The 24,467-nt window shown below is 42.6% G+C and overlaps 1 protein-coding gene across 1 annotated transcript in view; it reads right to left on the bottom strand.

Moving 5' to 3' along the window:
• LOC128652183 (uncharacterized) overlaps positions 1-23,665 on the bottom strand; it is a 42,624-nt gene extending 18,959 nt beyond the window's left edge. The window contains exons 1-3 of the mRNA XM_053705121.1: positions 23,515-23,665; positions 23,127-23,357; positions 14,165-14,395 (exon numbers count right to left, since the gene is read on the bottom strand). Of these exons, the coding sequence (XP_053561096.1) occupies positions 14,165-14,395; positions 23,127-23,357; positions 23,515-23,665 (613 nt within the window). The remainder of the gene's footprint in view (positions 1-14,164; positions 14,396-23,126; positions 23,358-23,514) is intronic.
• Positions 23,666-24,467: the final 802 nt, after the last annotated feature.

Raw genomic sequence — 24,467 nt, 5'->3', positions numbered from 1 at the left:
CGCACTAAAATAACAACGACAGGTGAAACCGCGCCAAAACAAAACTGCTACACAAACTCCAAGTGTGATAGAGGTCTCTCAACTTCTAAAAGATAAGCTTTAAAAATACAAATTAACACAAGGAGCGCTCAAATGGCTAAAGTGTAACTGTTAACAATATGAAGTGCAAAAACGCTAAAAAAACTGATAGATGTATCAGTTGGCAAACGCAGAAGATTAACCACAAATGCCAATCACTAGTACAATCCTAACAATCCTAGCTAAGCACCGATATAATTTCTATATAAAATCTTAAATAAGTGATATGGGGAAACAATAATTAGGGAACAACAATTCATGTAACTAATATATTGACCATAAAAAATGTTATCATTTAAAATACAGAAACATTTAATAAAATAGAAGCTAAAGGTCGACCTTGCAACAATAAAATAATAACAGTAGAATTTACAAAATATAGACAATAAAAATATGATAATAACAAATGGATAGCAAATAGAACTCTGTATAAAGTGTCCGTGAATTGATACAAAGTCCTCAAAAGCAAAAAGTGGAAACACAAAGTCCTTAAAAAGTCTTTTTTAAATCCTTGGTTAGTGTAAGCTTTTATTCCGTGTAAACGATAACCTCCTGGTGAAAAAGAGAATCTTCTTAGGGCAGTATAAAAGCTGTATATTAAATAAACACTCTGTACTCACAGTATCAGATAGCTGTATTCTGCGAAGATATTGCACAATAGATAGCCATTATATTCCTTTTGTAGTCCAGAATTGTCTCCACGTGTAAATAAACAATTCACGAGCAGGAAATATTACTTATACACGTGTGCTATATAACATACAGGTGTGCAATATATCAAACAATATAGCTAAACCGCAATCCTGGAGCTGACGCCACAATACGGCTGCTAGCTGAATAACCCCTGAACTGACCGGCTAATGTACAATCAGCCCGGAAAGTCAGAGGTGCCGTAGCCAAAATGCAGGATTGCCGTGAAGCAGTGGCAAAGTAGCTCTATGCGGAAGATAAAATACACTCCGTTGTGGAGTTTAACATAGAGCAACCAGTGGAGGCTCCTCCATTTGTGCACATGAGCACGTGCCCCCCTGTCAGATGTAGAGGAAAAAAAATAATTTTGCTGAATAAAATATAATTTTTCCAATAGCCCCCTATTAGAAAAATTATATTTTATTTCTAACCCCCCAAAAAAAAATCTGATGCTTTTTTAATTTTGCTGAATAAAATATAATTTTTCCAATAGCCCCCTATTAGAAAAATTATATTTTATTTCTAACCCCCCAAAAAAAAAAAAATCTGATGCTTTTTTTTTATTACAGAAATTTTTTTTTGCTTCCTGGTGTGTCTCTTTAAGGCAATCGCACGTGCGATAGAGCCCTATACCCTGCCTGTCAGTGAAGTCTATTTCACTGCAGGCATGTGGGCCAGGCTTAAACTGCTTGCATTCAGATCCCTGTTCGCACAAGCTGAAGTGTGCGAGTGGGGAGGGACAACTTCAAGGAGCCAAGTTCAGCTGCACTCTGATTGGCTGCAGGTATCCCTGCATCACCGGCTCCTCCCCGCATTAAACAGGCGCAAATCGGCCCTTGTCCGAGGGCCCCCAGCATCTTAGAGGGCTCGCCCCTACTGCAGGCAGATGCATAATGCAGCAGCACTAATTAAGTATTTTTTTTTAATTGTTATTATTTTATTTTAAAATAATATTTTTGATATTTGTCTGTAAGGAACTTTCTGGGGACGGGTTCACATGTGTGCACTGTGCAGTGTTCTGCAGGGCTGAGAGAGTGCGAGCGCTCTTGGCTCATGCAGGGATTCAGACTGAAGTCAGACTGTGGTCATGAAGTGGAACTAGGTAAGACCTGGCCTGGCTGACAGGCAGCATACAGCACCTGCAAAAATGCAATATCTGGACCGGACTCCACCACACCTGGTCCACATATTGCATTTTTAGACACTTCCAGAATCCAGGCTCCAGTCCAGGACCAGCTCCACCCACCAAGTCACCGCGCGCAGTTACAAACTCTGAGGCGGCAGCAGGCAGGAAGGATAGCGTGTGGTGCTAGGGTGGAACAACTAACTGCATAGCATAGGGATTGCATAGAAGCCATCAGAATTAGAAAAGTTGCAGCAGTAATTTACAAGTGTCTGCTGAGGACAGCCTCTAATTTCATGCAGGGAGCTGGACGAATAATAGCCCCGCCTACTTGTGTGAGCATATTGTGTTTGCAGTCAGTGAGTGAGTGGAGGTTTTGGGGAGAAAGGTGTCACGGTAAGGCTACTTTACTTTATTGATCCTCCTTACTATAGGGTAGGTCTAACATAAGGTAAAACAAGTCTTCAAACAGGAGCTGCCACTGCTTAAAAATAATCGACCTTTTAAAGATCCCTTCTCTCTGGGGCAGCTGCACACAAACATTCCTATGTGATCATGTGACATCCTTTTGACTGCCTGCAGACCGGGAGAGTGAGAGAACGGTGAGTAAATGTGTAGCCTGTCATTTATTTTATCAACTGTGTAATATATTTCTCCTTGTGACTTGTGAGCCATGGATCTTCCATGCCCCTAACCTAGGGGCAGCATTTGCTAAAGAGTTAGTGAGGTACTATGATAACTTTAGCCTTCAATCAATCAGTCTGCATTCCTATGTTTTTAATTCTCTTCGGATAACCTTTGCCCTCTTTGTGTTGGTCTGACACCCTTTAGTGTTCATAAACACACATAGGATTCAGCACACTCCTTCAGTGTTATATGGTGCATGTCCAGCAGCTAAATAATTGTCCTAGTTAGCACACATAGAATTAAAAGGTTTATTTGTTCTAGACCTTTGCATTTAAATGTTTGTTTTCTTTATGTCTTGGTTTTCTCAGTATTTTCATGATGCATATTTTTGCCCTCTGAAATTTAAAAAAATTCTAATAACCATAAATTATATGCAGGTAACCTCCAAATGTACATTATGAAGAAAATGTAATAATGAGTTAAAGGGACACTGAACCCACATTTTTCCTTTCATGATTCAGATTTTAACAATTTTAAACAACTTTCCAATTTACTTCTGTTATCTAATATGCTTTGTTCTCTTGATATCTGTTGTAAAAAAGGATACCTAGGTAGGCTCAAAAGCAGCAATGCACTACTGGGAATTAACTGATGTTTAGTGCCTGCACATATATGCCTAATGTCATTGGCTCACCCAATATGTTCAACTAGCTCTCAGTGAGATATTGATGCTCTTTCAATAAAGGATACAAAGAGAATGAAGCAAATTTGATAATATAAGTTATATATAGATATATATACACACACACATACACATTAAAATGGGCGGAGCCACCTGAGGGGCGAGGTTAGTGCTCCCCCATCCTCAAAAGTCACCAGCCGCCACTGAGAGCAACACGTTTCAAAATTAATCTTTATCCAATACCAGCACTGCTTAAGTCAGCGGTGAGCTGGTTGTATGTGCTCGTGCACGATTTCCCCATAGACATCAATGGGGAGAGCCGGCTGAGAAAAAGTCTAACACCTGCAATAAAGCAGCGTAAAGCTCAGTAACCCAGCTCCATTGATTCCTATGGAGAAACACATTTTATGTTTCATTCATCAGGACAGCATCTTCGACTTCTATCTTCATCCATCCGGGGCGGAGCGGGTCCATCTTCAAGACATCCGACGCGGAGCATCCTCTTCTTTCCAACGACTAACGACGAATAACGGTTCCTTTAAATGACATCATCCAAGATGGCGTCCCATAGATTCCGATTGGCTGATAGAATTCTATCAGCCAATTGGAATTAAGGTTGAAAAAACTCTATTGGATCCAATCAGCCAATAGGATTGAGCTTGCATTCCATTGGCTGTTCCAATCAGCCAATGGAATGCAAGCTTAATCCTATTGGCTCTACTTGCAGTGTGATATGCAAAGCATATCAGAGAGCTAGAGATACACCCAGACAATTCCTTCTGTTCTGGTACCCAAACATAAAAACCCAAACAAAGAGTTTAGAATACTGAAATATGATAACAATTTAACAGAGTTTATAGGTGAATATATTCAAACTAGTTGGAGAAGAGCTCCGATAATTGCAAATAAAGTGGTAAGAAGCCACTTTACTAGAAGAAAGACTAATAAGATCTTCTCCTTGTGGTTCTTGCAGTTTCTGTAAATATATGGTTAACGAGAGTGAATTTAAGACCGTCTCAGGGAACACAAAAAGAATGCAGGGTTTTGCCAATTGCAGAACCAGAAACGTGGTATATTTTCTATCTTGCGTATGTGGGAAAAAGTATATAGGAATTACCACAAGAGAACTACGTACGAGAGTAGGCAAACACCTCAACAGCATTAAGAACTGTGAGGAAGATAGAAAGAAAGATAAAGTTCTCACACCAGTAGCTAAACATTACCTGAGAACACATAGTAATTTGGAATTTTTTAGGAATATTTTTAAGAGCATTGTTTGCACAATTTTAAATGCCATATCTGCTATTTAACTATTTGTTTTAACTATTCATTTAGCTATTATTGCTGTACAAATTTGTGTATGTGTATATGGTAAACACAAAGTTGAATTTCTGTTGTGAGCCTTATACTAAATTTGGAATTTTTTATGAATATTTTTAAGAGCAATGTTTGCACAATTTTAAATGCTATATCCGTTACATAACTATTTGTTTTAACTATTCATTTAGCTATTATTGTTGTATAAATTTGATTGTTTATACATGGATCCATGTTTTTAACTTATTTGTGTACTCAATAAATTGTTTATTGTAATCGTTTGACAATATTGCATTAGGTCCAGACCCAGCCTTCGTATAGTTGGCGCTTTGGTCCAGACCCAGCCTTCGTATAGTTGGCGCTTTGGTATACCTTATTAGTAACACATAGTAATCAAACCGCAATTAAGAGTATCAGTTTTACAAACTATCAAACCAGGAAAAAGAGGGGGCAACATTGAATTGTTGCTATTGCAAGCTGAGTGTAGGTGGATATTCTGGCTGCAGACCCTTACACCATTTGTCCTGAATGAACAGGATGGCTATGGGTCTTTCTTACAGATTAAATCTGGATTATTTTATATTGAAGAATAACCCCCACCCCTTTAAAACTCAATCTATATATGAGTAGGGGTTAATAGGTTTACCCCATACCACCTTTTTGGGATTCAGTGTTTTGATCCAGATTTTTAATGACTCAACTCTATGTTTAAGCTGACAGATATTCTATATATGGATTATAATAATGCTTACCCCTCTTGTATGAGGGTTTATTCATAATTGTTTACACTTGCCTATTATGACTCTCACAATGGGGTCTATCTATCAAGCTCCGAATGGAGCTTGACGGCCCGTTCACAAGTTATGGAGCAGCGGTCACAAAGACAGCTGCTCCATAACCCTGTTTGCCTGCTCTGATGAGGCGGACAGGAATTGCAGGAATTCAACCCGATCAAGTACGATCGGGTTGATTGACAGCTCCCTGCTGGCGGCCTATTGGTCGCGAGTCTGCAGGGGGGCGGCGTTGCACCAGCAGCTCACAAGAGCTGCTGGTGCAATGCTGAATACGGAGAGCGTATTGCTCTGCACATTCAGCGATGTCTTGCGGACCTGATCCGCACTGTCGGATCAGGTCCGCAAGACATTTGATAAATAGGCCCCTATATATAATACTCATACATTGATTTGATTTTGACTTCTATTGCACATCTAATTTTACATACTAGATATAACCAAACCTGATACTAACTTGTTTACTTAATTGCAAATAGATGTATTTCAATACTATGTTAAAGATTATCTTCTTAACATATGTGGTATTACTAAAACGTACCCTACACCATTCAGATTAATAAATTTCACTACTAGCATCATTTATTCTTTGTCGGTCTTCACTAATTTTAATCACTATGACGGTAGTGAATATGGCATCTATTTATCAAGCCGTCAACTGCAAATACGCTGGAATTTCGCAGCGTATTTGTGGCGAGCCTGATTCCCCTTAGTTATCAAACCCTACAGACTGGCAAAAGTAGAATGTTTGACGTAACATATGATCCGCCGGACTCAGTTCGACACAGATCAATGCTTACGTCATTACAGATGTTCTGAATGCAAATTCGGCACAATCTGACTACTTTTGCTAGTTATCAAATGTCTACCAAGTACGCTCTGCACTATTCTGGCCCAGCGTACCTGGTTTTCAATCCGCTGCCCTGGAGGCAGCGGATGCCATAGGAATCAATGGGAGTCTGAAAGCAGCGAAAGCTCATGTTCGCTGCTGCTCGATATCCCATTGATTCCTATGGTAACATTTACACCTAACTCCCTAACATGTACCCCGAGTCTAAACACCACCGCCACCTACATTATACTTATTAACCCCTAAACCGCCGCTCCCCGAGCCCACCACCACTCTAATAAACTTATTAACCCCTAAACCGCTGCTCATGGACCCCGCTGCAACTAAATAAAGTGTTTAATCAGCCAATCGGAATTAAGGTAGGAAAAATCCTATTGGTTGATGCAATCAGCCAATAGGATTGAAGTTCAATCCTATTGGCTGATCCAATCAGCCAATAGAATGCAAGCTCAATCCTATTGGCTGATTGGATCAGCCAATAGGATTGAACTTCAATCCTATTGGCTGATTGCATCAACCAATAGGATTTTTCCTACCTTAATTCCGATTGGCTGACAGAATTCTATCAGCCAATCGGAATTGAAGGGACAACATCTTGGATGACGTCGCTTAAAGGACCCGTCATTGTTCAAGAAGACTCCGGATGAAGAGGATGCTCCACGTCGGATGGCTTGAAGATGGAGCCGCTCCGCGCCGGATGGATGAAGATAGAAGATGCCGTCTGTATGAAGACTTCTGCCCGTCTGCAGGACCTCTTCTGCCCGGCTTGGAGGAAGACTTCTGCCCGTCTGGAGGACCACTTCGCCCGGCTTCATTGAGGACTTCGGCCCGGTTGGGTGAATACTTCTCCCGGTAAGGTGATCTTCAAGGGGTTAGTGTTAGGTTTTTTTAAGGGGGTATTGGGTGGGATTTAGAGTAGGGTTGGTTGTGTGAGTGGTGGGTTTTAATGTTGGGGGGGGATTTGTACTTTTTTTTACAGGTAAAAGAGCTGATTACTTTGGGGCAATGCCCTGCAAAAGGCCCTTTTAAGGGCTATTTGTAATTTAGTGTAGGGTAGGACTTTTTCTATTTTTGGGGGGCTTTTTTATTTTGTTAGGGGGATTAGATTAGGTGTAATTAGTTTAAAAATCTTGTAATTTGTTTATTATTTTCTGTAATTTAGTGTTTTTTTGTACTTTAGATATTTTTTTTTAATTTTATTTAATAGTAGTTGAGAATTAATTTATATATATAGCAGGGAATTAATTTAATTATAGTGTAGTGTTAGGTGTAATTGTAACTTAGGTTAGGTTTTATTTTACAGGTAAATTTGTATTTATTTTAGCTAGGTAGTTATTAAATAGTTAATAACTATTTAGTAACTATTCTACCTAGTTAAAATAAATACAAAGTTGCCTGTAAAATAAAAATAAACCCTGAGATAGCTACAATATAACTATTAGTTATATTGTAGCTATCTTAGGGTTTATTTTACAGGTAAGTATTTAGTTTTAAATAGGAATAATTTATGTAATGCTAGTAATATTTATTTAGATTTATTTATATTATATTTAAGTTAGGGGGTGTTAGGGTTATGGTTTGACTTAGATTTAGGGGTTAATAAATTTAATATAGTGGCGGCGGTCTAGGGGGGCAGATTAGGGGTTAATAAATATAATGTAAGTGGCGGTGGGCTCCGGGAGCGGCGGTTTAGGGGTTAATACATTTATTAGAGATGCGGTGGGCTCCGGGAGTGGCGGTTTAGGGGGTAAAACAGTGTAGTATAGTGTGGGTGTTTAGTGACAGTTTACCAATAAAGCTGGAAAAAAGCCGAAGAAGAGCAGCGTACTTGGTGCTCAACTTTTTGACAGCTTTTTTGGTAATTTTGGAGAGCGTATTCAGGTCTGCGGCAGCGATGTTAGGCGATCTTAGGCGAGCGTATTGGTGCCGTTGAATGCAGGTAAGTTGACAGCTTTGATAAATAGATGCCTTTATGTATATCCTATGAGTGATCATTTACTTATCTTCACTCAGTAGAATATTTAAATTATGGAGTAATGTCCAGATTTATATACATTTACAGTTCCAGTCTATTCTACTGCCACAATTTACTTTTTTAGCCTTTCTTATGATACAGGACGATAATATTACCAGCCACTATTGGTTTGTGTGTCCCTCATTGGAAAATGGATTTAATGACAATTATTTAATAAGATTGATACAAATATCCTACTCCTCAAATCAGACTTACATTTATCATTTAAAATGAAAGAAATCTCTTTATAAAGAAAGCTATATTGCAACTAACTATTAGGGTTGTAACAGCGACGTTATGTGTTGTTCTGATTTTTAATATATATTTCTGTGAGTATTATGAACTTCATTATATGTTTACTGTTGTCATGGTTTCCATGACATCATGTGACCAGGTGATTGAAGATTAACCAATGATTAATCACTCTGTACTATGTTACCATTTATTTATCAACCATTTATAATTGAACAGTCTATTCTAAATTAGTCAATAAATTGGCCACTCTTCATCACGGCTTTAGTGTGAACCAATAGTGATACAATCTTATCTCCATGTACTGATTTGTGCTAACAATCGGCTAGATTTAGAGTTCTGCGGCCAAAGGGGTGCGTTAGCTACGCGTGCTTTTTTTCCCCCACATCTTTTAAATAACGCTGGTATTTAGAGTTCACAGAATGGCTGCGTTAGGCTCCAAAAAGGGAGCGTACAGGCATATTTAGCGCCACTGCAACTCTAGATACCAGCGTTGCTTACGGACGCGGCCAGCTTCAAAAACGTGCTCGTGCACGATTCCCCCATAGAAAACAATGGGGCCATTTGAGCTGAAAAAAAATCTAACACCTGCAAAAAAGCAGCATTCAGCTCCTAACGCAGCCCCATTGTTTTCAATGGGGAAACACTTCCTACGTCTGCACCTAACACTCTAACATGTACCCCGAGTCTAAACACCCCTAACCTTATGCTTATTAACCCCTAATCTGCTGCCCCCGGTATCGCTGACACCTGCATATTTTTTTTAACCCCTAATCTGCCGCTCCGTACACCGCCGCTACCTACATTATCCCTATGTACCCCTAATCTGCTGCCCCTAACACCGCCGACCCCTATATTATATTTATTAACCCCTAATCTGCCCCCCACAACGTCGCCTCCACCTACCTACAATAATTAACCCCTAATCTGCCGACCGAACCGCACCGCTACTATAATAAATGTATTAACCCCTAATCCGCCTCACTCCTGCCTCAATAACCCTATAATAAATAGTATTAACCCCTAATCTGCCCTCCCTAACATCGCCGACACCTAACTTCAAACATTAACCCCTAATCTGCCGACCGGAGCTCACCGCTATTCTAATAAATGTATTAACCCCTAAAGCTAAGTCTAACCCTAACCCTAACACCCCCCTAAGTTAAATATAATTTTTATCTAACGAAATTTATGAACGAATTAACTATTATTAAATAAATTATTCCTATTTAAAGCTAAATACTTACCTGTAAAATAAACCCTAATATAGCTACAATATAAATTATAATTATATTGTAGCTATTTTAGGATTTATATTTATTTTACAGGTAACTTTATAATTATTTTAACCAGGTACAATAGCTATTAAATAGTTAATAACTATTTAATAGTTACCTAGTTAAAATAATTACAAAATTACCTGTAAAATAAATCCTAACCTAAGTTACAATTAAACCTAACACTACACTATCAATAAATTAATTAAATAAAATACCTCCAATTACCTACAATTAAACCTAACACTACACTATCAATAAATTAATAAAATAAAATACCTCCAATTACCTACAATTAAATCTTCATCCAAGCCCAAGCGGGGGCTGGCGATCCATAATCCGGCGGCTGAAGAGGTCCAGAAGAGGCTCCAAAGTCTTCATCCTATCCGGGAAGAAGAGGCGATCCGGACCGGCAACCATCTTGATCCAAGCGGCATCTTCTATCTTCATCCGATGAGGAACGGCTCCATCGTGAAGACCTCCAGTGCGGATCAATCTTCTTCTTCCGACGTCCAACTGAAGAATGAAGGTTCCTTTAAGGGACGTCATCGAAGATGGCGTCCCTCGAATTCCGATTGGCTGATAGGATTCTATCAGCCAATCGGAATTAAGGTAGGAAAATTCTGATTGGCTGATGGAATCAGCCAATCAGAATCAAGTTCAATCCGATTGGCTGATCCAATCAGCCAATCAGATTGAGCTCGCATTCTATTGGCTGTTCCGATCAGCCAATAGAATGCGAGCTCAATCTGATTGGCTGATCGGATCAGCCAATCGGATTGAACTTGATTCTGATTGGCTGATTCCATCAGCCAGTCAGAATTTTCCTACCTTAATTCCCATTGGCTGATAGAATCCTATCAGCCAATCGAAATTCGAGGGACGCCATCTTGGATGACGTCCCTTAAAGGAACCTTCATTCTTCAGTTGGACGTCGGAAGAAGAAGATTGATCCGCGCTGGAGGTCTTCACGATGGAGCCGTTCCTCATCGTATGAAGATAGAAGATGCCGCTTGGATCAAGATGGTTGCCGGTCCAGATCGCCTCTTCTTCCCGGATAGGATGAAGACTTTGGAGCCTCTTCTGGACCTCTTCAGCCGCCGGATTATGGATCGCCAGCCCCCGCTTGGGCTTGGATGAAGATTTCGGAGCCAGGATGGATCGGTGTGATACCCGGCGAGGTGAAGATAAGGTAGGAAGATCTTCAGGGGCTTAGTGTAAGGTTTATTTAAGGGGGGTTTGGGTTAGATTAGGGGTATGTGGGTGGTGGGTTTTAATGTTGGGGGGGGTATTGTATGTGTTTTTTTTACAGGCAAAAGAGCTGAATTCTTTGGGCATGCCCCACAAAAGGTCCTTTTAAGGGCTGGTAAGGTAAAAGAGCTTTGAACTTTTTTAATTTAGAATAGGGTAGGGCATTTTTTTTATTTTGGGGGGCTTTGTTATTTTATTAGGGGGCTTAGAGTAGGTGTAATTAGTTTAAAATTGTTGTAATATTTTTCTTATGTTTGTAAATATTTTTTTATTTTTTGTAACTTAGTTCTTTTTTATTTTTTGTACTTTAGTTAGTTTATTTAAATGTATTTATTTGTAGGTATTGTATTTAATTAATTTATTGATAGTGTAGTGTTAGGTTTAATTGTAGGTCATTGGAGGTATTTTATTTAATTAATTTATTGATAGTGTAGTGTTAGGTTTAATTGTAACTTAGGTTAGGATTTATTTTACAGGTAATTTTGTAATTATTTTAACTAGGTAACTGCAGAGGCTGCAGAGATAAAGACACCCTGGCACTGGCTGCAGAGATACAGACACCCTGGCACTGGCTGCAGAGATACAGACACCCTGGCACTGGCTGAAGAGATACAGACACTCTGGCACTGGCTGAAGAGATACAGACACTCTGGCACTGGCTGCAGAGATACAGACACACTGGCACTGGCTGCAGAGATACAGACACCCTGGCACTGGCTGCAGAGATACAGACACCCTGGCACTGGCTGCAGAGATACAGACACCCTGGCACTGGCTGCAGAGATACAGACACACTGGCACTGGCTGCAGAGATACAGACACACTGGCACTGGCTGCAGAGATACAGACACACTGGCACTGGCTGCAGATATACAGACAGTCTGGCACTGGCTGCAGATATACAGACAGTCTGGCACTGGCTGCAGAGATACAGACACCCTGGCACTGGCTGCAGAGATACAGACACCCTGGCACTGGCTGCAGATATACAGACAGTCTGGGACACGTGTGAAGGAAACTGACTGCTATTATTTCACAGTAAAAAAAGTGTTGTTTTTTTTTTAAATGTACACTACTGTTACACCAGATATGAGTGGTGGCACTGGGCAAGTGGGCACAGTATAGGCTGTGAGCCTGACACACACGCTGGCAGGCAGGCAACTGCAATTAGATTACACAGGAAAAAAAAAAAAGCAGACTGATGTTCTAGACCTAAAAAGGGCTTTTTGGGGTGTTGTCCTTAGCAGAGATCAGATGAGTCCTTCAGGATTGTAGTGGACACTGATTACACTAGCCTAGCTATCGATTTCCCTATTAAATCAGCAGCAGCTACACTGTCCCTCCTCTCACTAAGAATGCAGCTTCCGAATGAATCTAAAATGGATGCTGTCCAGGAGGTAGGAGGGTCTGGGAGGGAGGGTCTGCTGCTGATTGGCTGGAATGTGTCTGCTGACTGTGAGGTACAGGGTCAAAGTTTTACTCAATGATGACGAATAGGGGGCGGATCAAACATCGCATATGTTCACCCGCCGCGGCGAACGCGAACAAGCTATGTTCGCCGGGAACTATTCTCCGGCAAACTATTCGCGACATCACTACTAAATGCCCTTTTAAGGGCAATGCCCATACAAATGCCCTTTTCAGGGCAATGGGTAGCTTAGGATTTTTTAGAATTAGGTTTTTTATTTTGGGGGGTTGGTTGGGTTGGGGGTTTTACTGTTCGGGGACTTTGTGTTTTTTACAGGTAAAAGAGCTGATATAATGGGGGCAATGCCCCACAAAAGGCTCATTTAAGGGACATTGGTAGTTTATTGTAGGCTAGTTTTTTATTTTTTATTTTGGGTGGGCTTTTTTATTTTATAGGGCTATTAGATTAGGTGTAATTCATTTTCATTTTGGATAATTTTGTTTTTTATTTTCCTTAATTTAGTGTTTGTTATTTTTTGTAATTAGATACTTTGTAATTTTTAGAGTAGTGTTAGGATTTTTTTAATGTGTAGTTTAGTTTTATTTAATTGGTAGTTAGTTTCATTTTAGTTTAATAATTATATTAGTTTGTTAGTTTAAACTTAGTTTTTTAATTTAATTTAAGCTAGGGAAATTGTAAATTTAATATAAAGTTAGGGGGGCGTTAGGTTTAGGAATTACTAGTTTAATTTAGTTTAATTCGATGTGGGGGGGCTGGCGGTTTAGGGGTTAATAGGTTTATTTAGTGTTAGTGATGTGGGAGGCCAGAGGTTTAGGGGTTAATAACTTTATTTAGTTGCGGTGATGTTGGGAAGCGGCGGAATAGGGGTTAATAACTTTAGTATAGTGTGGGCGATGTTGGAGTGTGGTGGAATAGGGATTAATAAATGTAGTAGCCGATATCGGGAGCGGACGATTAGGGGTTAATAGATTTATTTATGTGGCGGCGATATCGGGGGCGGCAGATTGGGGGTTAATAACATTATGTAGGTGGTGGCGATGTTGGGGGCGGCAGATTTGGGGTGTTTAGATGTAGGGTTTATGTTAGATTTAAACATAACATTTCTTTCCCCATAGACATCAATAGGGCTGATTACAAGGCTTTTGTTTCCGCGATCGCAGGTGTTAGGCTTTTTTTAGCCGGCTCTCCCAATTGATGTCTATGGGGAAAGCGTGCACGAGCACGTCAAAACACTGCTTGTATTTTGGTGCGGTATGGAGCTCAAAATCTCTGCGCAAGCAGGGTTTTTTTAAACTTGTAATGGCAGCGCTATAGGGGGTTAAATAACACCACTTTTGTTGCATTCTTTACTTTACCTATAGCGCTCAAAACTTGTAATCTAGATGTATGTTAGCTAGTTAATAATACTGCTCCAGCAAACGTGCACTGTAATTTAGTGCTCCACTTATAATGGCTGGTTAATTAATGCACTCCGACAAATGGACAAATTTGCCCACTTGTAATCCCTTGTGTTTAAATTGTTATACTGCATTGTCTAATGCCTCAAAAAATATTAAAGAACAAAAATAAGACTATGAAAGAGGACTCTAAGTTAGACAGACAGGGGCTATTAATTTACAGCTCTGACAGGACTTTTGTAGCCAAAGGTAGTGATTGTAATAGAGGTCTGCTCTGCTTAGCACAGTGTGAGATACATAACTATTCTCTGGAGCATTATTAATACTGTAGGAGCATCTTGTGAGAGCGGATCAGCCCCAGGGCAGGTAAGTCACATCACACTCACCTGGACAAAATGCCGACATCTGGGTGTGTTTTGTACCAAGCTGGTTTTGCCCAGTGCAGGTGACATTTCCATTGACCGGTGCATGAATAAATATTACACTGCTGTTATTTGAGAGACCATTCCAAACCAAGGAGAACTTAGGATCCGTCCCCTTCTTCACACTACAAACAATCACTGCGCTGCCATCCTTCTTATTGCAGGTAACATTCAGCACAGGCTCTGACAGAGGCTCTAGAGGGCAAAACATACACAGTTTTATGTTACATACACAGAAAAAAATAGTTATTCATAATAAAACAGCTGTAATTCAACAATAAACCCTTTGCACCCTTGACATACATGGAAAATAAATGCATCTCCCCTTCCCAACAACCAGAAGGCATGATACCCTGGCACTGGCTGGCTGCAGGGATACAGACACTCTGGCACTGTTGAAGAGATACAGATACCCTGGAACTGGCTGCGGGGATACAGACACTCTGGCACTGGCTGCAGAGATACAGACACTCTGGCACTGGCTGATTGGGGGTTCTGGTCATGTGACAGTCTGCTACATATTTTGCTATTATCCTTGTAGCTTTGTTTTTTTCTCCTAAGAGTACACATAGGCCTCTATTTATCAAGCTGTCAACTTACCTGCATTCGCCGCACCAATACGCTCGCCTAAGATCGCCTAACATTGCTGCCGCAGACCTGAATACGTTCTCCAAAATTATCAAAAAAGCTGTAAAAAATGCACACCAAGTATGGAGCGATGAGCAGCGGACTGTTGTTAACTAACAGTTATCGATCTCGCTGCTCTTCGGCTTTTTTACAGCTTTATTGCTACCCTGTCACTAAGCACCCACACTATACTTTACTGTTTTACCCCCTATACCGCCGCTCCCAGAGCCCACCGAACCTAAATAAAGTTATTAACCCCTAAACCGCCACTCCCGGAGCCCACCACCACCTACATTATATTTATTAACCCCTAATCTGCCCCCCCTACACCGCCGCCACTATATTAAATGTATTAACCCCTAAACCTAAGTCTAACCCTAAACCTAACACCCACTAACTTAAATATAATTTAAATAAATAAATATTCCTAGCATTAAATACATTATTCCTATTTAAATCTAAATACTTACCTATAAAATAAACCCTAAGATAGCTACTATCTAACTAATAGTTACATTGTAGCTATCTTAGGTTTTATTTTTATTTTACAGGCAAGTTTGTATTTATTTTAACTAGGTACAATAGTTATTAAATAGTTATTAACTATTTAATAACTTCCTAGTTAAAATAAAGACAAAAGTACCTGTAAAATAAAACCTAACCTAAGTTACAATTACACCTAACACTACACTATAAATAAATGAATTACATAAACTAAATACAATTAACTACAATTAAATAAAATTAACTAAAGTACAAAAAAAAAATCACTAAATTACAGAAAATAATAAAATAATTACAAGAATTTTAAACTAATTACACCTAATTACACCTTAGGTAATTAATTTATAGTGTAGTGTTAGGTCTAATTGTAACTTAGGTTAGGTTTTATTTTGCAGGTACTTTTGTATTTATTTTAACTAGGTAGCTATTAAATAGTTAATAACTATTGTACCTAGTTAAAATAAATACAAAAGTACCTGTAATATAAAAATAAATCCTAAGCTAGCTACAATGTAACTATTAGTTATATTGTAGCTAGCTTAGGGTTTTATTTTATAGGTAAGTATTTAGTTTTAAATAGGAATAATTTATTTAATGCTAGGAATATGTATTTATATTTATTTAAATTATATTTAAGTTAGGGGGTGTTAGGGTTAGACTTAGGTTTAGGGGTTAATAAATTTAATATAGTGGCGGCGGTGTAGGGGGGCAGGATAGGGGTTAATATGTATAATGTAGGTGTCGGTGGGCTCCGGTAGCGGCGGTTTAGAGGTTAATACGTTTATTAGAGTGGCGGTGGGCTCCGGGAGTGGCGGTTTAGAGGTTAAGTATAATGTAGGTGGCGGCGGTGTAGGGGGGCAGATTAGGGGTTAATAAGTATAATGTAGGTGGTGGCAGTGTAGGGGGGCAGATTAGGGTTTTTTAGACTCGGGGTACATGTTAGGGTGTTAGGTGTAAACGTTCCCATAGGAATCAATGGGATATTGGGCAGCAGCGAACATGAGCTTTCGCTGCTTTCCGACTCACATTAATTCCTATGGCATCTGCCGCCTCCAGGGTGGCGGATTGAAAAACCAGGTACGCTGGGCCGGAAAAGTGCAGAGCGTACCTGCTAGTTCTTTGATAGCTAGCAAAAGTAGTCAGATTGTTAATAACTTTATTTAGTTGCGGTGATGTTGGGAAGCGGCGGAATAGGGGTTAATAACTTTAGTATAGTGTGGGCGATGTTGGAGTGTGGTGGAATAGGGATTAATAAATGTAGTAGCCGATATCGGGAGCGGACGATTAGGGGTTGTTACAGAAGCATTAGTTATTTTGTTGTGAAGAGCTTATTTCCCAGCAGCAATGCCTGAACCAGCCAAGCCAGCGCCTAAGAAGGGCTCCAAGAAAACCGTAACAAGTATCATTTCATAAAGAGTTAACTTTTTTTTCAGCTTTTAGAAACTATTGTCTAATCACCTCTGGAGCCAGACTGCTAATTGATAAGATGAACTTGTAAACTTGTTATCTTAAGTACTGTAATCCTATTGTGGCCTGTCAAAGGACAGTGCTCTCTATCTAAATGTGTGATGGGGGATTTTGTGCTTCCCCCCCTCTCCCCCTGGGAGTGCCCTGTGTGCATGTAACCTTAATAAAAAGCAGGCTGGGCATCCCAGTCCTGAGTTCTTGTTTGACCCTCAATCGCAGCGTTGACTCGTTTTTGTGGGCAGAAGGGTATCCTAGCTGTACTGCAGCTAAGGGAGATTATTCTATATTTGCGAGACTCATATAGAATACTATGGAAAGCAGCTTCTCCCCTCTTTAGCAATAGGGATCCAGGCTACTAAGCGGTCCATCTCTCAGCGAGACTAAGGGTAACCGTAACATTTGGCGGCAGCGGCGGGATTTTCCTGGATTTCCTAGGAGAGGTACAGAACGGATGGAGAGCGCTTACGAAAAATTGAAGCGTACAACCCTAAAGGATTTACTTGAAAGCAGAGGGGGGTACGCCAGCAACCGGCCGAGGAGAGAGCTGATCGCAGAATTGACCGAACTGGATCAGAGCTTCACAATGGCGGAAACACCGACCACGATTAGTGACGAAAAAAACCAGGATTGTTCGGGAAAGGCTCTCATTATACGGGCCGAACCCCTCCATGGAATTGGTACAGCAGTTGATGGCGGAGGCGGACGAGGATATACGAGAGACTCGAGCCCACGAACTCAACCTAGCGAACGCACACCGCAATGCTGAAGCCCCGCAGGTAATCATCCCTGTCGAAAATGCTGGGAGGCCCAAGATACCCTATGCGGCATTTCGACCCTTCCTAGAGAGCGAGACAGGGATTGATGAATATTTGGCGGACTTCGAAAGGCAATGTGCCCTGCACCAGATTCCCAACAGAGAGTGGCCCACGATATTGTCTGGGAAACTATCCGGGCGAGCCCTGGAAGCCTTTCGTACTCTGGGTGCTGAGGAAGTGACACAGTATGAGCTAGTTAAGGAGACACTGTTGCGACGGTACGCTGTAACTCCGGACACGTATCGCCGACAGTTTCGGGGCACGAAAAAGAAGCCTAACGATACCCATATGGAATGGGCGCACCGAATGCGGAGAGCGGCAAATCACTGGCTGAGCGGAAGTAAAGCGGTGACTGGGGAGGAAATTTTACAATTGTTTCTCTTAGAACATTTTTATAATGGCATGGAACAGCAAGGGAAGGAATGGCTGCGAGACAGGCGGCCTTCTACCTTAGAAGAAGCAGCCAAATTGGCCGATGAACATTATGACTCCCGTCTTCACGAACCCATGAACTACCGAGCTCCAGCACGGGTCGAACCCAGAGAGGTTTACCGTGCACCCCCTCGTGCTGAATTCCGAGCCCCGGTGCCCACAGGGCCCGTCCGACACTCAGGACCACACAATAACAGCTCTGAGCGTCCCAGACCGACTTGCCACCGATGCAAGCAACCAGGGCATTTCATGGCTAGCTGCCCCCTTAATACGCACCAGACACCCAGGAATTACAATTACCCCTCTGGGTCCTATCGTCCGGCCCGGGCCCTCTGTGTTAACCAAGAGGCCCCTATGGAGGGATATGTGGGGCCGCTTCACGAGGTGGACCCTGTATATGCTGCCTCAGATAACCGCCAGCACCATCGGCAGAAGGTATGGCTCGAGGGGCGATCTACAGAGGGATTGAGAGACACAGGGGCTACTATCACGCTGGTACAGAGTCATTTGGTGCCAGAGCACAAGCGATCCGGACAGACTGTGGCCGTTAGAGTGGCGGGTGGGGATGTGTACAAAATTCCAACAGCTCAAGTGCATCTTGATTGGGGAGCGGGAAAGGGGGCTGTGAACGTGGGCATAATGGATAATTTACCTGCCGAAGTACTACTGGGCAACGATTTGGGCCCCATGACTTCTGCCTATGCTCCAGTATGCAACAACGAGGCGGACCCAGTGACTACACGGGCCCAAGCCCGGATGGAGCGAGAGCTCTCACCAGTGCGGGAGACACAGGTAAGACCTACCCCGACCTTGCCTGACATGTTAGGCCCCATACCCTGGGACACCCCAGATGCTTTCGAGACAGAGTCTAAGACTGACCCGACTTTACAAAAGTACCGGGAACGAGCAGAGACCGGAGGGGGCGGGGCAGATAACGAAACATTCTTATGGGAAAAAGGGAAAATATACCGCTGGACAGAGAAAAGGGGACAGCGTAGGCGACAGCTGGTAGTGCCCCACAAATACCGTCAAGAAATCCTCAAGATAGGCCATGACATCCCCTTAGCAGGCCACCTAGCCATAACCCGTACCCTACACCGCATTACTCACACGTTCTTTTGGCCAGGGGTGCACGCTGACGTTAGAACTTACTGTAACACCTGCGATGTGTGTCAACGAGTAGGAAGGCGAGGCGATCACCCTAAAGCCCATCTAGTAAATATGCCCATTGTAGAGGAACCCTTCAGCCGGGTTGCTATTGACCTAGTGGGACCACTGGCTACCCCTAGTCCCTCCGGTAAGCGCTACATTCTTACCGTAGTGGACTACGCTACCAGGTACCCAGAGGCTGTCGCCCTATCCAACATACAAGCGGATACGGTAGCGAATGCACTAGTACAGGTGTTCTCCCGGGTAGGATTTCCAAAAGAAATCCTATCCGACCGAGGCACCCAATTTACAGCTGAATTGACCCAACAACTCTGGCAGGTTTGCAAAATTAAGTCCCTCCTGAGCTCCCCATACCACCCCCAGACGAACGGGCTGTGTGAGAGGTTCAATGGGACCCTCAAGCAAATGCTCAAGACGTTCACTCAGGAATACCGAGACTGGGAACGCTTCCTGCCGCACCTCCTATTTGCTTATCGGGAGGTGCCCCAGGAAACGACAGGGTTCTCTCCCTTCGAGTTGCTCTACGGAAGAAAGGTACGGGGACCCCTAAACCTGATCCGGGAGCACTGGGAGGGAGAGATGGAGGCTGACGGTGTCCCCATTGTGCCATACGTGCTGGAACTCAGGGACCGAATGGAGCAATTAGCCAAATCCGTGCGGGCTAATATCCAGTTGGCCCAGAGAAGACAGAAAGTATGGTACGATCGGGGGGGCCCGAAAGAGAATCTTCACCATAGGACAAAAGGTGTTAGTACTTAAGCCGGTGAAGACAGACAAATTGCAGGCGTCCTGGCAGGGTCCCTACCAGATCGTAGAGAAAAGGGGAGACACCACTTATGTGATAGCTAGCTGCCATGACAACAATCTTAGAAAGACATTCCATGTAAACATGCTCAAGGAATATTTTGAGCGACCAGAGAACGTGACGGCCGTATGTTGTTCCCCTCAGGAAGACCCCGACAGTCTACCCATTCCAGACCTATTAGAAAAGAGTCTCCCCACAGGTATAGTGGCTCAGGTTCAGATAGGAGACCGACTTAGCCCCACTGAAAGGGAGCAGCTCAGCCAACTCCTCCAGTCCAAACACCTCACCTTCTCCCCGAAGCCAGGGTACACTACTTTAACCACCCACCAGGTAGATACTCCGGGACAAGCTCCCTTGCGCCAGGCTCCGTACCGAATCCCCGAAGCAGTTAGGACAGGAATGAAGAAGGAGATCGATGAGATGCTCCAGCTCAGGGTAATTGAGCCCTCCGATAGTCCCTGGGCCTCCCCAGTTGTCTTGGTGCCCAAGAAAGATGGGACCACCCGGTTCTGCGTAGACTATCGGAGGCTCAATGAAAAAACCGTGACGGACGCTTACCCTATGCCCAGGGTAGACAAGCTACTCGATCGTATAGCCAGGGGAAATTACCTGACCACTATTGACCTCTGCAAAGGTTACTGGCAGATTCCCCTGGCCCCGGAGGCTATCCCCAAGTCGGCATTCGTCACCCCATTCGGCTTATATCAGTTTAGGGTAATGCCGTTTGGGATGAAGAATGCCCCAGCTACATTCCAGCGCTTGGTGGATAGGCTCCTGGATGGCTTCCAGAGTTTTGCTTGCGCCTACCTGGACGACATAGCGATCCACAGTGAGTCCTGGGAGGACCACTTAGCTCATGTAGGAATGGTTCTGGATCAGATCCGGGCTGCTGGCCTGACTCTGAAGCCAGAAAAAATGCCACTTTGGGATGGCCGAGGTACAGTACCTGGGTCACCGGGTGGGGTGTGGAAAGCAGCGACCAGAGCCGGCCAAGATAGAAGCTGTCGCCAATTGGCCCACCCCCATCACTAAGACTCAGGTCCTAGCCTTCCTGGGCACGGCAGGGTACTATAGACGGTTCGTACCAGACTACAGCACACTTGCCAAACCCCTGACTGACTTGACCAAGAAGAACTTACCTCGACAGGTCCTGTGGTCTCCCCACTGTGAAATGGCTTTCCAGGCTCTCAAAAATGCTCTAATTAACGCTCCTGTCTTGGCGGCCCCAGCCCTTAACAAACGTTTTATCGTCCATACAGATGCTTCCATGTTCGGGCTGGGAGCCGTCCTCAGCCAAGTAGGCGAAGATGGAGGGGAGCATCCTGTTGCCTACATCAGCCGGAAGCTCCTGCCCCGCGAAGTCAGCTATGCAGCGGTCGAAAAGGAGTGTTTGGCTTTGGTGTGGGCATTAAAGAAATTGACTCCCTATTTATATGGTCAGGAGTTCACCCTGGTCACCGACCATAACCCGTTGGTGTGGCTGAACCGGGTCTCTGGAGATAACGGCAGGCTATTACGTTGGAGCTTATCGTTGCAACCCTTCAATTTCACCATTACTTACAGACCTGGGAAACAGAATGGCAACGCCGACGGGTTGTCCAGACAAACCGACCTCAGCCCCGCATAACCAGCGGTCTGGACAGCCTTAGTCTGCCCCGAAAAGGGGTCAGACCGTGTCTGCCAGAGTGTTCCACAGAAAGGGAGCACTGTTACAGAAGCATTAGTTATTTTGTTGTGAAGAGCTTATTTCCCAGCAGCAATGCCTGAACCAGCCAAGCCAGCGCCTAAGAAGGGCTCCAAGAAAACCGTAACAAGTATCATTTCATAAAGAGTTAACTTTTTTTTCAGCTTTTAGAAACTATTGTCTAATCACCTCTGGAGCCAGACTGCTAATTGATAAGATGAACTTGTAAACTTGTTATCTTAAGTACTGTAATCCTATTGTGGCCTGTCAAAGGACAGTGCTCTCTATCTAAATGTGTGATGGGGGATTTTGTGCTTCCCCCCCTCTCCCCCTGGGAGTGCCCTGTGTGCATGTAACCTTAATAAAAAGCAGGCTGGGCATCCCAGTCCTGAGTTCTTGTTTGACCCTCAATCGCAGCGTTGACTCGTTTTTGTGGGCAGAAGGGTATCCTAGCTGTACTGCAGCTAAGGGAGATTATTCTATATTTGCGAGACTCATATAGAATACTATGGAAAGCAGCTTCTCCCCTCTTTAGCAATAGGGATCCAGGCTACTAAGCGGTCCATCTCTCAGCGAGACTAAGGGTAACCGTAACAGGGGTTAATAGATTTATTTATGTGGCGGCGATATCGGGGGCGGCAGATTGGGGGTTAATAACATTATGTAGGTGGTGGCGATGTTGGGGGCGGCAGATTTGGGGTGTTTAGATGTAGGGTTTATGTTAGATTTAAACATAACATTTCTTTCCCCATAGACATCAATAGGGCTGATTACAAGGCTTTTGTTTCCGCGATCGCAGGTGTTAGGCTTTTTTTAGCCGGCTCTCCCAATTGATGTCTATGGGGAAAGCGTGCACGAGCACGTCAAAACACTGCTTGTATTTTGGTGCGGTATGGAGCTCAAAATCTCTGCGCAAGCAGGGTTTTTTTAAACTTGTAATGGCAGCGCTATAGGGGGTTAAATAACACCACTTTTGTTGCATTCTTTACTTTACCTATAGCGCTCAAAACTTGTAATCTAGATGTATGTTAGCTAGTTAATAATACTGCTCCAGCAAACGTGCACTGTAATTTAGTGCTCCACTTATAATGGCTGGTTAATTAATGCACTCCGACAAATGGACAAATTTGCCCACTTGTAATCCCTTGTGTTTAAATTGTTATACTGCATTGTCTAATGCCTCAAAAAATATTAAAGAACAAAAATAAGACTATGAAAGAGGACTCTAAGTTAGACAGACAGGGGCTATTAATTTACAGCTCTGACAGGACTTTTGTAGCCAAAGGTAGTGATTGTAATAGAGGTCTGCTCTGCTTAGCACAGTGTGAGATACATAACTATTCTCTGGAGCATTATTAATACTGTAGGAGCATCTTGTGAGAGCGGATCAGCCCCAGGGCAGGTAAGTCACATCACACTCACCTGGACAAAATGCCGACATCTGGGTGTGTTTTGTACCAAGCTGGTTTTGCCCAGTGCAGGTGACATTTCCATTGACCGGTGCATGAATAAATATTACACTGCTGTTATTTGAGAGACCATTCCAAACCAAGGAGAACTTAGGATCCGTCCCCTTCTTCACACTACAAACAATCACTGCGCTGCCATCCTTCTTATTGCAGGTAACATTCAGCACAGGCTCTGACAGAGGCTCTAGAGGGCAAAACATACACAGTTTTATGTTACATACACAGAAAAAAATAGTTATTCATAATAAAACAGCTGTAATTCAACAATAAACCCTTTGCACCCTTGACATACATGGAAAATAAATGCATCTCCCCTTCCCAACAACCAGAAGGCATGATACCCTGGCACTGGCTGGCTGCAGGGATACAGACACTCTGGCACTGTTGAAGAGATACAGATACCCTGGAACTGGCTGCGGGGATACAGACACTCTGGCACTGGCTGCAGAGATACAGACACTCTGGCACTGGCTGATTGGGGGTTCTGGTCATGTGACAGTCTGCTACATATTTTGCTATTATCCTTGTAGCTTTGTTTTTTTCTCCTAAGAGTACACATAGGCCTCTATTTATCAAGCTGTCAACTTACCTGCATTCGCCGCACCAATACGCTCGCCTAAGATCGCCTAACATTGCTGCCGCAGACCTGAATACGTTCTCCAAAATTATCAAAAAAGCTGTAAAAAATGCACACCAAGTATGGAGCGATGAGCAGCGGACTGTTGTTAACTAACAGTTATCGATCTCGCTGCTCTTCGGCTTTTTTACAGCTTTATTGCTACCCTGTCACTAAGCACCCACACTATACTTTACTGTTTTACCCCCTATACCGCCGCTCCCAGAGCCCACCGAACCTAAATAAAGTTATTAACCCCTAAACCGCCACTCCCGGAGCCCACCACCACCTACATTATATTTATTAACCCCTAATCTGCCCCCCCTACACCGTCGCCACTATATTAAATGTATTAACCCCTAAACCTAAGTCTAACCCTAAACCTAACACCCACTAACTTAAATATAATTTAAATAAATAAATATTCCTAGCATTAAATACATTATTCCTATTTAAATCTAAATACTTACCTATAAAATAAACCCTAAGATAGCTACTATCTAACTAATAGTTACATTGTAGCTATCTTAGGTTTTATTTTTATTTTACAGGCAAGTTTGTATTTATTTTAACTAGGTACAATAGTTATTAAATAGTTATTAACTATTTAATAACTTCCTAGTTAAAATAAAGACAAAAGTACCTGTAAAATAAAACCTAACCTAAGTTACAATTACA

This window comes from Bombina bombina, chromosome 3 (genome assembly GCF_027579735.1).
Source record: "Bombina bombina isolate aBomBom1 chromosome 3, aBomBom1.pri, whole genome shotgun sequence".
NCBI lineage: Eukaryota > Metazoa > Chordata > Amphibia > Anura > Bombinatoridae > Bombina > Bombina bombina.
Note: the sequence above shows the minus strand (reverse complement) of the source record. Positions and strands in the feature narration are given on the sequence as shown.